We start from the raw sequence: 17,747 nt of genomic DNA, 5'->3' as shown, positions 1-17,747 counted from the left end.
ATTATATTTTCGGCAGACAGTACAGTGGAACCTCGGTTCACGAACGTCTCGGTACATGTACAACTCGCTTTAACACCAAAAAGTTCGCCAAACTTTTGCCTCGGTTCACGACCACACACTCTGTATACGAATAAGCCAGTTTCCCTTTCGGTTTGTGCGCGCCGATGATTTCCGCACGTGTTGCATTGTTCTCCGTGCGTCCGTGCTTTCGCTGTGAAGCCTTTCTGCTCTATTTCATTTCCCTTCCGGTTCGTACGCGCCGATTACTGTATTTAAGCACGTGTTCAGCCTCTCCCTGTTCATTTTTCTCAGTCAGACGTGTGTGCTTTACCTGTGAACTCTTTGTGCTCTACAGTATTTCGTGTGCTTTTGCAGTTAACCATGGCTTCTAAGCAAGTGAAGAGTGGTGAGAATTATTGAGACTTAATTATGAGAAGTGTTGCAATGTTACTTTTCTCTTTTTTCAAATGTTCATTTTTTCCCTATGCTTAAAACTCATTTAAAAAGTGTGTTTACAGCGATCGGGTTGTAATGCTGTTAGCTTGAACTCCTGTAATGATACTTTCTTGGTTGGCTTTTAAATAAAGTTCGGATTTGTTCAAATGTTCCTTTTTTCCCTGTGCTTAAAACTCATTTAAAAAGTGTGTTTGCAGCTATCAGGTTGTAATGCTATTCACGTGAACTTGGTTTGGCTTTTAAATAAAGTTCGGATTTGTTCAAATGTTCCTTTTTTTCCCCCCTGTGCTTAAAACTCATTTAAAAAGTGTTTATACAGCAATCGGATTGTAAAGCTGTAGCGCAAACTGCTGCAATGTTACAGAGAGAACGGGGTTGGCTCACGTGCTGCTGAGAGAGAGAGAGCCTGCGCGTGCAGCTGAACAGGGAGCCTGGGTGTTTGTGTCAGTGTTATTCAATGTTTTTACATTAGTTTACTATTACACTGTGCATTCTATGGTGTAATTAACTATATTTTTGCTTAAAAATCTTTAAAAAAAATATATTTACATACAGTTCGTACGGTCTGGAACGGATTAATTGTATTTACATACAATCCTATGGGGGAAATTGCTTCGGTTCACGACCAAATCGGTTTACGACCAGAGGTTTGGAGCGAATTATGGTCGTGAACCGAGGTTCCACTGTATTTAGAATTCAGCTGCAATAGATATCTCTTTGTTTTAATTCTCTAATGCCGCTGCGGGATGGGGTTTGTTTTGTTTTGGACGTTCTCTGTCTCTTTGTATGTCAGAGGACTGGGACATCGCGAAGTGGGATCAAGCCTCATGTGGGGAGGCAAAATGGGAGGGTGGGGGGATAAAGGGGGGAGAGAAGGAGAGCAAGCTATATCTAATCTATTCTTCTAATCCCTATAACTATAAGTATCATTGCAACAATAGGCTAAAATGCAGTAACTCATGGGGAATCTTGAAACTAAGATTAAAACTGCCTAATTACCAGTTAAGACTATAAAATGACATTAAAAACTCAGAATCAATGTCTCCATGATGGGACAGTTAACTTTGTGAGCTGGAATGTTAAAGGCCTGAATCACAAATTAAAGAGAAAGAAAGTATGCTCTCACCTAACAGGCTTAAATGCTAAAATAGTATTTTTACAGGAGACCCACTTACTAAGCAAGGATCAGTTCAGACTACAAAAAGACTGGACTGGCCAAATGTTCCATTCTAGCTTTATGAAGAAAACTAGAGGGGTGGGAATTCTCATACACAGAACAGTTCCATTTGTAGCATCAGATGTAGTATCGGACCCTGAAGGGAGATATGTGATGGTCATGGGCAACTTATATAACAGTAAAATGATTTTGATAAATGTTTATGCACCCAATGTCGATGATAAGGAATTCATGCAAAATCTATTTGCATCCATTCCCAATGTGAACACTCATAAAATTATAATGGCTGGGGACTTTAATTGTGTTTTAAATCCACTCTTAGATAGGACTCCTGTGACAGGGGGGACGACATCTAATACTGCAAAGACAATTACACAGTTTTTAAATGATTACAACTTATCAGACCCCTGGAGGTTTCTTAACCCAAACTCAAGAACATATTCGTTCTACTCACCAGTGCATTATAGCTACTCAAGAATTGATTATTTTTTTTATAGATAATAATTTCCTGCCTACAATTAAATCATGCAAATACGACACAATTTTGTTATCTCCGACCATGCCCCTCTAGTCTTGGAGCTAAAATCATTAAGCCCCTCACACTCACCTTGCAGATGGCGCCTTAACCCTCTTCTATTGGCAGACGAGAACTGCACAGAATTTATATCCAAACAAATCAGCTTCTTCCTAGAGACAAACACGCCAACAGAGGTTTCAGTAGGAACACTCTGGGAAACTCTAAAGGCCTTCTTAAGAGGACAGATTATTTCATTTCTTTCCCACAGAAATAAATTAGACACCAAGAAAGTGTCAGAGCTATGAAGCGAAATTACTAGAATAGATGAAGAACAAGCCAGGCGTCCAAGTGAAGCTCTCCACAGGAAAAGGCAGGCCCTGCATACAGAACTTAACATCTTAACAACTGAAGAAACTGAACAACTTATTTATAAGTCTAGACATCATTACTATGAAAACGGAGAAAAAGCTAATAAGCTTTTAGCTCAACAAATTCACAAACAAAAAGTTTGCAATGCAATACCAGTAATCACCAACACGAATGGAGAAGAAATTATTGACCATAAAAATGTAATGCACGCATTTAGAGATTATTATAAATCCTTATATTCTACTGAGCTCAAAGAAGACAACACACAATCTAATGCATTTCTGGATACATTACAAACACCACAAATAGGTGCTTTAAGTGCTGAGGAACTGGATAAACCTCTAACGGTAACAGAATTACTAGATGCTATAAAGTCACTTCAAAGCGGGAAATCAGCAGGCCCTGATGGTTACCCAGTAGAATTTTATAAGAAATTCTCACTCAGCTAGCTCCCCTCTTATTGGCAACATTTACAGAAGCTAGAGACAACCAAATACTACCTCAAACATTTCGTCAAGCATTAATCACCGTCTTTCCTAAACAAAATAAGGACTTGTTACAATGTGCATCATACAGACCAATTTCACTCCTGAATAATGATGTTAAGATACTCTCAAAAATTCTAGCTAGAAGGATGGAGGAAGTGCTGCCCTCGATCAGGATCAAACTGGATTTATTAAAGGCTGACATCTATCTTCCAATCTCTGACGCTTGTTTAATGTTATATATTCACCAGCAAAATCAAACACCCCAGAGATATTACTATCATTAGACGCAGAAAAAGCATTTGATATGATTGAATGGAACTATCTTTTCACTGCATTGGAGAAATTTGGGTTTGGCCCGAATATTTGTGAAAGGATCAAACTACTGTATACCAATCCAGAAGCCTCAGTTTGTATTAATAACATTTGCTCAGACTACTTTAAGCTAGAACGCGGTACCAGACAAGGATGTCCCTTGTCGCCACTGCTGTTTGCAATCGCCATTGAACCACTGGCGGTTCACTGACGAAATTCTTATCAGATAAAGGGGATTGTCAGAGAAGGACTGGAACAGAAAATTTCTCTATATGCAGATGATATGGTCTTATATATATCAGACCCAGAAAACACTGTCCCTGAAAGTTTTAACAGCACTTACAGAATTTCAAAAGATATCTGGTCTTAAAATTAATCTGAATAAAAGTATACTCTTTCCAGTGACTTCACAAGCATATAATATTAGATTGGACACCCTACCTTTTACAATAGCAGATCAGTTTAAATACCTAGGGGTAAATGTCACAAGTAAACATAAAGCTCTTTATCAACAAAATTTTGCCGTCTGTATGGAAAAAATTAAGCAAGACTTGCCTAGATGGTCAACCCTTCATCTCACTCTAGCCGGAAGTATTAACGTTGTTAAGATGAATATCCTTCCTAAACTTCTTTTTTTATTTCAAAACATTCCAACATATATCAATAAATCATTTTTTAAACAGTTAGATTCAACAATAACCTCATTCATTTGGAACTCAAAACACCCACGTATCCGAAGAGCGACCCTACAAAGACCTCAGGCAGAAGGTGGCATGGCTTTACCTAATTTTCAGTTTTATTACTGGGCAGCAAACATACAAGCCATAAAAACCTGGACACAAATAAATGAACATACACAGGCTTGGTCCGCAATAGAAGTAAAATCCTGTAGTACTTCTTTATACTCCCTGCTGTGCTCTCCAATAAATGCAAGTTATCGCAAATATACTAATAACCCAATTGTGCTTTACTCACTCAGAAATGGAACCAACTTAGAAAGCATTTTAAGATGGAAAATCTTTTATCTGTGGCACCTCTGCAAGAGAACCACCTCTTTCAACCCTCGCAAACATATCCAGTTTTTAATACCTGGAAAAGTTTTGGGATTAAAATGCTCACAGATCTTTATATAGACAACATATTTGCATCTTTTGAACAATTACGTTCAAAATTCAACCTCCCAGCTACACATTTCTTACACTATCTTCAAATTAGAAATTTTGTTAAAACAGAAATTGCCCGATTTCCCCCACGTCGCACCCTCCACAATGCTGGAAAAAATACTGCTCAATTTCGAGGAATTAAACACCATTTCTGCATTATATAAAATCCTATTAAAGTCCCTACCTTTCAAAGATCCAAGAGGACATTGGGAAGAAGATCTCTTAATCAATATATCAGAAAAGGAGTGGAAGGTAGCAAAGCAGAGAATTCACTCGAGCTCCATATGCGCAAAGCATAGAATTATTTAAGTAAAAATTATATATAGAGCCCATCTGTCTCGCTTAAAACTGTCCAAAATGTTTCCAGGGCAAGATCCAACCTGCGAACGCTGCAACCAGGCTCCTGCTTCACTGGGTCACATGTTTTGGGCCTGCACCAAACTAACATCATTTTGGATCAAAATTTTTAAGTGCCTTTCAGACAGCCTTGGTATCACAATTCCTCCTAACCCATTAACAGCTGTGTTCGGTGTTCTTCCAGACGAACTTGAAGTGGAGAAGGACAAGCAAACGGTGATTGCATTCACTACACTTTTGGCACGCAGACTTATTCTGTTAAATTGGAAGAATCCTAACTCTCCTGTGATAAGTCAGTGGGAAAGCGATGTTTTATATTATTTGAAATTGGAAAAAATCAAATTCTCAGTTAGAGGATCTGTACAAATTTTTTTCAGAACCTGGCAGGATCTAATCAATAGTATTTTAGAATAAGAGAAATAACTATTACCGCATTTAATTCCCTTCTCCATCTCTTATTTACCAATATATTTATTTCTCCCTTTCTTTTATTTATTGTTGCCTTATTAAAAAGCCCTAAGCAATTCTCCTTGGTCTAAGCTCTCCTTCTCAGGGGTGGGGTTTGATTTGTCTTCAATTTTGTTTGGTTATAAATTGATCTATTTGTATGGAATGATTACAATAAAAATTAATAAATAAATAAAAAATACAATAAAGAAATTCAGTTAAAGCATATCTGATTAATGTTTCTTTTGTCTGACTGTCGGGTACAGTATTATAGCTAACATTGATTGTCATGAAACCGAGATGGCTTGGGCAATGAGGACATACACACACACAGCATGAGTAGGTGCAAATAATGTTTTGTGTTTTTATTTTTACGCAAATTGTTCCAAGCAATAATTTCAAACAATAATAACGTGTTCTGTGGTCTTTCCAAATAAATAAATACTCCAATAAAAACTGTGTTCCATAAATATTTTAAAGCACGGTTGGGATCCAAACAAAAAAAACAAAACAGTCACAAGCCGCAGTGCATCCCTGTAAAACCAATGTCTTCCGAGCTTACCCGCTATGGTATTTTCAGCAAGGGAGAAAGGCAAAGAATACATCCTCAACATCCACAAAGACCCTGCAAGTTCTGCACCTTGTCCTGCTATCATCCCTCAACATCCACGAAGACCCTGCAAGTTCTGCACCTTGTCCTGCTGCCATCCCTCAGCCTTCAACAGTAGGCCACTCACAGAGTTTGGTCCCTTCTGCTTCCTTGGTGTTCAGCAGTACCAACCCTGCCCTGTGAGTGCCGTCTGCTCACTCCTACTTAGGCTAATTTCTGACTGCTTGCCTCCTCTACACTGCACCCATTCAGCCACAATTCTGCCTCTTCTTTACTGTCATTCTTTCCCCTTTAACTCTTTTCTTTTTCATTCCTTCCTTTCTAATCTACTCAGACTGTCCTTTATACCTCTGTAGGTGCAGTGTGCTAATTACAGTATGTGTTATCCGCAGAGTGCCAATGTGGAACAGCTGAACTTATGAAACAACCAGCTTGTCTCCACACCAAACACCCTGCATCCGCCCAATACCGCCAATGTGCATATGCACAAAGCCTGATACACACAGTTTAAAAAAAAAAAAAAAACCTGTATGCTGACCCCTAGCCCATCACATTTGCATGTCCAACCAAAATGTAGCATGTCATGAATCTTTTATTTTATGTGCTTGCTTGCATCAGTGTTATAAAATAATGACTTGTTCTGTTTTCTGTTCCATCAGTCTATCTCAGATGGATGCAAGTACTAGGGAAAATTAACTTAAAGTAAATTCAAATATTTAACTCTATTTCAGTTTTATGCAATAACTACATCATATCAGCAACCCACTGAGATCAGTACATGTTTTTTCTTTCCAAAACTTTGCTGTGCTATTTTCTGCTGTGGTTTCTTTTGAGGGATTTCTACCCTTTGAAATCTACATCAGATATAAATCAGTTGATTTATTTAACTTATCTAATCTAACACCATCCAATTTTCCTTTAATGAAACTCCTGTGTACACAAGCACATACATAGTGGTCAATGTCTTGCCAATTACCGTGGAGGCCTTTCCTTGTACAAACTCAGACACATTTTATACATTTCTGCTGTGGTAATCATTAATTGGATATTAATAATGAATGAGGCATCCATTCATCCATAACCATAATTCTGTTCTACATACACCATATTTCACAGATAATGTGGTAAAGGCTTTGAGTAATCTACTGATTATTAACAAATCGTAATCTGTCCTCTGTAGTTTTCCCTGACAAGAAGTTTAAATCTTGCAGAGAGTTGTGAACACTTAAGGCCTGTGCCAGATACTTTTGTGGTATCATCTACTGTCTGTTGGGTTTATCAGTAAGACTGCAGAAAGTACTACTGCTATGGGCTCATAAGTCATAGTCATGGATGGTATGAGTTCTCTTTTGAAACCACTGCAGTTTGTCTGTTGGAAAAAAAAAATGGAGTGGAAGATGTAATTACCTATGTTCTCAACAAGGCTTATTCCCATCTGGACAAAGCTAGTAGCACTATGAGTATTATGTTGTATGATTTCTATCCCACTGTTGTATCTTCTTTCCTACTATCCATCCATCTCTGTTAAGGGGTAAGTTCACAGATCTGCAGTTAGATGAGCATAAGTTCTCCTGGATAATAGATTGTCTGTCCGGCAAAGCAGAGTTTGGTAACTTTCAAGGTCTTTGTTGTGGACGTAAGCAACACTGAGGCACCACAAGGAACAGTCCAGTCTCCATTTCTCTTCGCCCTATATACCTTGGATTTTAAATATAACAGCAGGATATGTCACTTGCAGACATTCTCATTGATTCTGCAATGGTGCATTTAAAAAAACAATGAGAGTACAGGAGTTAGACAAAGTTCTTTGTTTCTAGGCACAGAGAGAATTGTCTGCTTCACAACATCAGTAAAACCAACAAGGAGCCTCTATGCCCAATCAGTATTCAGGAAGTGAATGTGAATGTGGAGGTGGTACTCTGAACTGCTACAAGTGCTTGGTGGTCAACATTAGTAACAGGCTGGACTACTCTCGTAGCACAGAAGAGCCCTATAAGACAGGCAAGTGTGATGTCCTGGACCTGCAGCCACTTTCATTTTCTTGTATTAGGGCATCGGTAGCCATGGCTGAAGATGGACCAGGGCAAGGGAGCAAACAAGTGAAACTTTTAGTTGAGAAGAATAGCAGAGTTTATTGTAAACATGGGGAAATAAAGTGCAAACAGTCCATCTCCTCCAAAATTAGTAAATTATTCAGTAAAGAAATTCTTCTTTATAATCCGTGTCATTATAATGGAACAGTGATTTGATTGTCGGTAAATCAATCCAAATAAATATGTTAAAATCCACAGTAGAAAAGTAAAGACAATGCTGTGCCTTCCGACTCTTTACCTGTCCTTGTCAGAACACCTGGAGTCCCCCTAATGCAGCCCTCCACATCTTGTCAATATAATAGCCATTATGAATAACTAGTCATTTAGCCTGTTACAATAACGGGCGCTAGAACAGTAGTGCATAAACATTAGTAGGAACAGTCTATATTAAATGGCAAGGGACTTTGACCTCATTCTTTTTGTTGGTCATATTTTTCTTTCTTTCAGCCTTTCTTTTGTTGATGTTTACTTGCTGAGCTGACCGTTCTTCGTGGGCTGCCGCCGTGTATTGTGTGTCTTTAATTTTCTGTGACAGTAATACTGTCTTGTATGGCTCTATTCAATAAGGGCGCGCACAAAAAGGCGAGCTTCAAAAGGGCGACCTCAGTTGAGCACGGCGAATAAAGGCGTTCGTAGATAATTTAGTTCAAATGGCTCTGGAATATGTGAAGAGCAACAAAGGTGCAGATCTTTATTTACGCGCGCCTTTATTTGCTGCGACCAATTGAGGTCGCCCTTTTGAGGCTCGCCTTTTTGTGCGTGCCCTTATTGAAGGATACCGTCTTGTACGTCCGCTGGCTTGTACGTCCGTAATATACCTTTAATTTTCTCTGGCGGTAATACAGGCGTGCGCGTCGGTAATATGCCTTTAATCTCCTCTGACAGTAATACTGGCTTGTATGTGGCTGTAATATGCGTCACTGTATTGTGTACCTATAATTTCCTTTCGCAGTAATACTGGTTTGTATTTCCGTAAAACGCCTCTAACTTTCTCTGACAGTAATATCGCGCATCGCACCGTGCCCCGCTCATGCGCACTTCATCAGAAGACACCCACACACGGACACCTGGACGCACATAGGGATTTTATATATATAGATGCTGCACATCCTCTTTCTGGTACACTATCATAAAGTACTTTCAGCTAACAAATTATTCAACAGAAGTGTGTTACGAAATACTACTGGGGTCCTTCATACCTATGGCAGTATACCTTTATGATGCCTCACTGTGAATGCTTTCTTATTATAAGCCAAGTCAGATGTTTATTCTTTTTTTTTGTTAATTCTAATTTGTGTGTATTTAAGGCAGGGATGCTGTTGGTAATACTATTTTTCTTGAGCCTTTCTATAAGCTAAGTTTCCCCTTAGGATAAATAAATTTATATCTGTCTGTTAGTCTTCTGGACTTTGGAATTTGTTTTTTTTTATTTTAGTGGTGGTTGCTTTACAACTCTTCATGAAGTAGCTCTGACTTTATTTCCTTTTTTTTTATTAACTTAAGTTTTTATCATAATTGCAGACTGTTAAATGCACTAATGGTTTCATCCCTTTTCATCATAATTTCAGGTTGTTGATTATGCTATTGGGGTGGAACTAGTGGTTAATGCTGTTGTCTCTCCACCCAAAGAAAGAGATATCACATTTCAACTTCATTTTCACTGTCTTTGAAGTTCAGTAACAATAGTAAATTGATTGATGTTAATAAAAGTGGATTCATATATCAACATGCCATTTAATGGAATACCCCATCCAGGGATAGTTTTGGTGGTGTGCCTGAGACTGCCAGGGCTTGGACTTTCTATAACTCTAAACTGGATTAAGCATGTTTAGCAAATAATTGAGTAGATGGTTTTTCTCTGCCCAGTGTCTTGTGGTTATGACTAGGTTCATCTTTTCTTTCAGAAAATTTTAGCTTTTTGTTAGTGGAAAGTTTTTAATGTATTCTTCATTTTGCTTTTGCTCTGCATGCTATAGAATTTGACACCAAAGGGAAGAGCAAAGACTAAAGCTAAAACTTTATCAGTGAAATTTAAACACCTAGAAGCTAACTCCTCTTGTACTTTTGCTTACCTGAAATGGCCAAAGAGAACACAAAAGTGTGATTATTGTAAAACCCCAATGTATATATTGTATGCCTAGAAAAAGGAGATCTGTTTTATAAAAGCACCATATACTTTTTACCTCATTTTTTTTTTCTGTAGCCCAGTTGATTAAGAAAATTTTGTGCCATGTTAAAACTCTTTAATAAAAGTTTTCTTTTCATTTTTCTTAATACAGAATGCTGCTCGAATTGTTCGAGCCCTTTTTGAGATTGCTCTTCGAAAACGATGGCCTACAATGACTTATCGCCTGCTTAACCTTTGTAAGGTTATAGACAAACGATTATGGGGATGGGCAAATCCACTTCGGCAATTTCCAGTACTGCCAGGTTCTGTGATCTCTAAATTGGAAGACCGCAACCTTAGCATAGATAAATTAAAGGATATGAGAAAAGATGAAATAGGTAAGTGTCCAAAATGAGCCACAGTATTTAAGCATACAAACCTTCAGCAGCCATGTCATAAGTCTTAAACTCTTACTTGCAGGCAAAAGCTCTGAATAAAATTACAACTCTTTGCATTTATTTAAAATTTGTTTACATACTGTAAACTGCTGAAATGCATAGTTTTTAATTTATGTGACAAATCAGTGTATTTTGACAATTTGGAGTGGGCATGATATAAGTGGAGCAAGTTAAACAAATTTAACTTTCTGATTAATGGCCAACCACATGTTGAAGCCTGTGTTTGTTATGGTGTCTAAGATAATATGCTTTTCATTTTCTAGGTCACATGCTGCATCATGTGAACATTGGGTTGAAGGTCAAGCAGTGTGTCCATCAATTCCCTGCAATACTTATGGAAGCCAGCATCCAGCCTATCACACGCACTGTTCTTAGAGTCAGGCTCACAATTACCTCAGATTTCAAGTGGAATGATCAGGTAGAGATCAACATTGTTATTTTTTTTCAGTTAAGGACACCCAATAAATCATAAAATTTCAAAAATACTAAAGTTTTTTATGGCTTCTTAAATTAGTAATGAATCTATGGCAAATCAACCTGCTCTGAATGTATGGGCCATCTGTTAAGTGTAATGTAAAGTCACCTGTGTTAGCACAAATATATTGGACTTTTTTCTAGTGGTCTAAGTCTGATTGCATATCTCATTGTAGTATAGTCAACATTTGACTAAAGTAGGCTAGAGAAACATCTTCAGCAGAGAGGCAGATGGTCAAGTCAGATTGACCTGTTCTTACCTCTCTTTTTTTATCCGACTTTCTCACATAAATACACTACACATACACACACGCATACACGTACACACGCATGCACACACTCTCACTCTCCATGTGGCACTTATCAATAGAAAGTCTGAATGCTATTACAGGCTGAGTATCATAAGGCTTAAGCTTCTGGTGACACCCCTTCACTTCAAAGCACAAAGGCAGCTCTCAAGGAATAATGCCTAACTGTGCAGCTCCCTAATTTCAAACAACAGAAGACAAAAGGACTAAAAGGAGAACTGTGATAGCATAAAGCCCCCCAGTGTTTCAAAATCTGCCGTGTGGATAGAAATTTCCACACTATGTAAGTTATGTTACTTTACAGTTTTTCCTCGTACTTTTCTATTTCTTTAAGTGTCAGTTTCTGTTCACGTAGTTAAAACACATTAATAAATATTGCAGTGATACATTATATAATGGTGCTAGTAGGTTATGGAACATTTCCCTACAAACAACAATATTATATCATTAGTAGCTCTCTTAATGCTAAAATTTTGTTTGAAAAGACTTGTATTATTTATATATTTTAAAATGGGTGGTAACCTATTTTTTACATTTTGAAGCCTATTATAAGACACACTATAGAGAAGTATGTACATATTTATAGGATATTATTAGCATCTGCATCCAGTACATAACTGCAGCAGTGAAAGCTGCTGGTTCAGTTTCCTTGGACCCAGACTCAATGCTTGGGCTCAGTTACTGTGAGGTGTTTGGTGTTTCCAATGTGTTCTGATGGGTTTCCTCTGGTGACTTTCCACTCACAGACCAAAGACATGCTATTGGTTCAATTGGTATATCTACGTTTTGCTTTTGTAAATTTTTAGGACTGATTTGTTCTTTCCACATATTTCTACACTGACAGGTTCTGTGTACTTGCACTTCTAAAGTAGTTAACTGAGTAAGGAAAGTTGATGTATGAACTTGAATTATCTGTATTTGCCTAAATGAGATGAAATGTCTATCAGTTTAGTAATCTAGACCTCAATTTTATCAATTGTACTTTTTTACTAGCCACTTATTAAGATCTGTTTAACTTATTAAACCTGTTTAACTGCCTAATTCCTGGATCTAATTCCTAATCATAACCATCATTTATCTCTTTTAGTTCTGATCTAAGAACTAAATGGGGAATTCTGATTCTCCATTTAGAACTTCTAATGTGTTGTGCTTTTATCTGTATTCAACATTGCAATTCTGATAGAAGCCAATGCAAATGAATGCCAGAATTAAGGCATATGCTGTATGCAGCCTTGTGTTTATCAGTTAGCAATAATTATGTAATATTTCACTACAACCTGTAGAAAATGAGTTCTCTCTCTCTCTCTCTCTCTCTCTCTCTATATATATATATATATATATATATATATATATATATATATATATATATATATATATATATATATAGTGCTACAGTATGTTAGCACTTCTCAAAGCCACAGCCAACAAAGTTATAAAGAAGGAAGCTTGAATTGTAGAATTACAAATTAAGTTTGAGGGAATTTTTATTCTGATGAGACTTATGGGCTGCATATGTTTCAGTAATGCCTGTTATTTGTAATCAACAGTTGAAATAATTAAGGATCATAGTTAGTGAAATTGTCAAAGACTCCTTTTACACTCATTTGGTCAACCCAATTACGATGCATGTACTGTATTATCCATATACCTGTATATAAAGCATAAATTATGCTACTTAGATTTTCTTCATAGTGTGAGATATATTGTATGCTGATATAATAAATTTGTGTTATCTGTTATGTTTTTTACTCGCATATAACTCAGGTCTTGAAACCAGAAAAATCGATCATAAAATCAGACCCCGGCTTATAAATATGACACTTAATTTTTTTTTTTTTTATATACATCTTGCTTCATCCAATCTAACACTAGTTTCTCAGACACATCAAATTTTGTTGCAGCAGCGCAGTTGCCAATTTCTATCACCGCTTCAACGACTTTTAATTTAAAACCAGCTTCATATTTTCTTCTGATCGAATGTTCCATCATAGATAAGAGAAGCTCTTACAATAAAGGTGTATGAGGGTGTGAGATACAAAAAACAGTGCAATTGTCACTTCGGAATAATTTGGGTATTATCATGTGGTCACGTAGGCACAATACATAGAGGTAAAGGCAGTGTGCTCCGTGGTTACTCTCTCGGGTGGACATTATCATATCATAGTCTCCTGGACCAACAGCGTGAGTTTTCCGCATTCGACTTATATGACTGACTTATCCACGGGAGAACTTAAACGCGAATATATACGGTATTTGATTAACACAAGCAAATTCTAGGGGGTAAAATGGCTCATGTAAAGATAATAGACACAACAAACATTCTGCAGTCATGCCAGCACCTAAAAACAAACAATAGTATTTAACTCATGTTATTATCATAGTATGCCTAAATTACAGTAAATTCCAAGCAACATACATTGTTACATTTTTAGTTTTAAAAGAATAAACAATGTTCTGGCTAGATAAGCCAGAACTTTGGCAAGTTTCACTTTATAGATATGCCTTGTTACATTCTCACTTATATCACAGAAACAACATGTAGAAAATAGTCAATACCTTCTCTCATACTCAGCTACAACCACATGGTCTTCTGACAGCTTCGCTTTACTCTTTATGAGCTTTTCCATTTACACATATTTTAGAATTTCATTAATTTACACTTAGCCCAGGTAAGACATAGTTGAAGTTGTTAAATTAAGTGATTTTGTCATGTTCATAATTAAAAGTAATACAGGAAGTTTCTCAGCTTCCTGTCAAAGCAAAATTCATTGGGATTCCTTAGACTGCTGAACTGAGGCTCAAGAAATAAAGGAATCCTACCACCTTTTTTTTTACTACCTTTTGTACCAATTTTTAAAATTCTTTAAGGACTTTCAAGAACACAGAGGAGTTTATTGTGTTTGAGTGGGTGGAAGCAACTGACAGAATGGCAGTTACAGCACTGGAGAGACCTGTAAAACTATCTGAAAATGTAGATCTTTTTGTAAGATGCAACATATATGTGGTTTTTACAAAGAACAGAAATAGACAGTAAGATTAAACCAAGTATATTAAACAAAATACAGGAATTGGCTTCTGGATCAAACATTTGAGTAACCACTGTCCAAAACAATAGATGGCAATCATGGCTCATTAGGAATGGGCTTAAAAACCTTTAGAGGTTCATTCACACTTTTCAATCAATAGACTTCAGTTACTGATATTTACAGTGAAATTTTTCAGTGTTTTTATCGAATTGTATATCACTTTTAAATAGCTTATTAGCTAATTTGCTTTAAATGTATATAGATCTAAAAAAAGCTTTCTAATTTAAAATGATTACATCTTGCCTTCGACAGCTTGCATATTGTAATCTTTTTAGTTAGCCAATAAAAGGTGTCATTTTGCTTGGCTTTTCTCTAATTTAAAATGTATAATTTTAAAAAATATTAATAGAAAGTAAACACTAGCATAAGTATAGTATATTGCGGCATGAATAGTTCAAATTCTTGTTCTTGTTACCTCTTTAATATGCTACAGTCAACTCACACCCATTTAGCGTGTATCTTTCTGTATTTTAAAAAGCAGTGTTCTGACATCTGCATTTGTTTCTAAATTATTTCAGGTAAAGCACAGCTGGATAAGAGTGTAATTGTTCACTTATCCCAGCATCCAAAAACAAGTTAATGCAAAATTGTGCATCTTTGCAGCCTTAGGAAATTACTGTTTCTGTTGTGTTTTGTTACTGGAAAGAATGGTTGTTAATGTAACTTCTGTAAAATAAACATTTATTTGCGGTTTCTGCCAAGACAGAAATTTCAATAGATGTAATGTATGAATCAGTCTATCAGTCCATTTTCTGAACTCACAGAAGACCAGTGTTTGAGTCTATCAAATTTATATAAATACAGTTTTTACCACATTTCTAACAGATTTCTCTGGGATTGTTAGGATATTTCCTGGTCACAAAGCTGAGTCTCCCAATGCTAATTATTCATCTAATTTCAGATAGTTACTTGTTTTGTTGCAAAGGTACAGACTGTATTTATATTGCTTTTATTCTTAATGAGCATTGCCAATCTTACCACTTTTTCACTTGTTTTAAGGACTTTTTTTAGATGAGATAAAGTACAAGTAAAGAGAATAAACTCAGTATATTTGAGTCATTGCCAGGTGTATTTTGAAGCTCCTTCTCTTATCTCTCAGGGATGTATTTTTAATTAGTTGCTTATTTATTAATATTTTTATTTGCTCTCTTATTTTTATTAAGCTATTCAGTTTTGGTGTTCATTTTAATCTTGTTTGAGCTGTAAAGTGCATTTTGATTTTTCTAATTACAAATGGCAGTATATAACTGAAGACTGATCCAGTAATGCTGTTTATAGCCAAATTATTGATTTTAGACTTTGTGTTTTTTAGTTTATCTGATCAAATTCAAAAGACTTTAAACATGTGTTTAGTGCTTTAATTAGTGCCGAGACATTACCCAAGGACAAAGAATGAAATTCAATAGATAGAATAAGAATGTATGCCAGAATATTTGACTTGTCAAGTAATATAAAGAACCTGAATAACATACTTAACCTTTAAATCAGTAACTTTAAAAAATTAAATATTTAATGCAGATGTTGTAAAGAAATATGTATGATTTATTGTACGTGTATCTCTGTATTTGTCCCTGTTTTTTTAAGTGTAACCCTATCGTGTTAAATTATATGGTATCAAGGGAACATTAAATAGGTTTTTCAATCCTGCTAATACCACTCCTACTGAAAGTTATAAAGCAGAGTGAGACAATTCCCCTAGTGTGCATGATCACATATTACTGTACTGGACTGAAATTGACATTGATTCAGCAAGGTTTGGCAGTCTTTGTTCAAATTACAATAGTCCATTCAATTACTTTGCACAAACATCTCTTAAAACATAGGAATTCACGATATCTGTCCTAGCCTTGGAGGGGGAAAAATACCTGAATTTCTTTTTTCCCTTTTGCCAGAAGCTATAATATTAATTTATAAGGCAAATTTAGGCCAAAAGCTTACGTAAGTAGTACTTTCCAACTCTAATCTGAAGATCAATTTCATGTGATTGTATTGTAAACATTGTAAAGACTATGTGGTCTTTGTTCATGAACAGTATTTTTTACTAATGCCTTTTAATAAATATATATAATTTTACTGCAAGCAGTTATATTTTCCCCAAAACAAACCATCATCTCTACTTCATGCATTGAGTTGTCAGAAATATTCTGTGCTAGGTACCTATTGTTTTTGTAATGGTTTTTCTTATTTTATTCTTTTCATTTTTATTCTCTATTTTGAAACTCTCTTTTTCTGAAAAAAAAATGGAGAAATATTAATATCTGAAATATGGCAGAAAGTAAGATGATGTTTAGAGTTCCATTTGCAAACTACATGTATTACACAAACCAAGGCAAAATTAAATTTGTAACATGGTTGCAGTTTGTTTAAACAGTTCATTTACTAATCAACAGACACTCATAAAGATAAACAGACTTTTCCACTTTCAAGTTTCATTGGCTTAATTTTTTAAATAGCTGTTGTCTCAATTCATGTGTATTGACTAGTACTATTAGAATTTGCTTTGGAGCTTAAGGAACCTATATTTCTGTGTACATTATATAAACTGATAACTGAAAGTGAGCTTTATAAGAATAAGTAGCATTTATTTTTTTGCAGAATCACATTTGCTTTGTTCTTTAATTATTGTTCCTGCTTTTTTGCATGGAGTAGAAGGTGAAATTGTGTTCCTAAGTATTAGCACACAATTCCCTGCAGATGAGAATGATTTACACTGGCTCCTTTCATTTGGAATTACTTCTTAAAAGAAAGCTATTTTTTCTGCCCATCTCACAGTTTAGTGACTGCAGCTGAGTATCCCTGTGGACTTGCCCCACTTTTTTCTCAGCCCCCTCTACTCACCTCCTCACTGTCCCATCCTCTTACAATTCCCATTCACAAGTTGCCAAGGGTTGGAGCCAAATACAGGAGCCAGGACTGGACAAGATGCTAAATCAAAAGCACACATCCACACTGAAACAATTTAGTTTAGTCAATTAGCAGCTTGCATCTTGATATTAAAAAAATCCATGCAAATATTGGAAAAGCATAAAGACTCATGCAAAGTTCTCATAGAATGCATCTCAGCCCGATATTTATAGTTAAGGTTCAAGTAATAAGAATCCACACAGTACACAATGTCTTCTTGGAAGGATTAAAGAATTAAATGGAATTCACCTTAAGACTTGTGGAACAAATTCAAGTGACAAAATAAATTGGTCAATTTTAAACCTTTTTTTGCCAAAAATATAGTGAAAATAATTAAACATTGTATTTACACATTATATGCTTGCTTTGGCTGATATTCGCATAATCTTAATTATACTTAAGGTCAGTCTCTACCAGATGT

The 17,747-nt window shown here is 36.0% G+C and overlaps 1 protein-coding gene across 2 annotated transcripts in view; it reads left to right on the top strand.

Annotated features, from left to right (window-relative positions):
• ascc3 (activating signal cointegrator 1 complex subunit 3) overlaps positions 1 to 17,747 on the top strand; it is an 854,735-nt gene that overhangs the window by 652,073 nt on the left and 184,915 nt on the right. For both annotated transcript variants that reach the window (XM_051925342.1, XM_051925343.1), the window contains exons 21-22: positions 10,269 to 10,494; positions 10,818 to 10,972. In XM_051925342.1, the coding sequence (XP_051781302.1) occupies positions 10,269 to 10,494; positions 10,818 to 10,972 (381 nt within the window). The remainder of the gene's footprint in view (positions 1 to 10,268; positions 10,495 to 10,817; positions 10,973 to 17,747) is intronic.

Source organism: Erpetoichthys calabaricus, chromosome 3 (assembly GCF_900747795.2).
Source record: "Erpetoichthys calabaricus chromosome 3, fErpCal1.3, whole genome shotgun sequence".
In the NCBI taxonomy this organism is placed as follows: domain Eukaryota; kingdom Metazoa; phylum Chordata; class Cladistia; order Polypteriformes; family Polypteridae; genus Erpetoichthys; species Erpetoichthys calabaricus.
The sequence above is the reverse complement of the archived record's forward strand: the minus strand, read 5'-3'. Positions and strand labels throughout refer to the sequence as shown.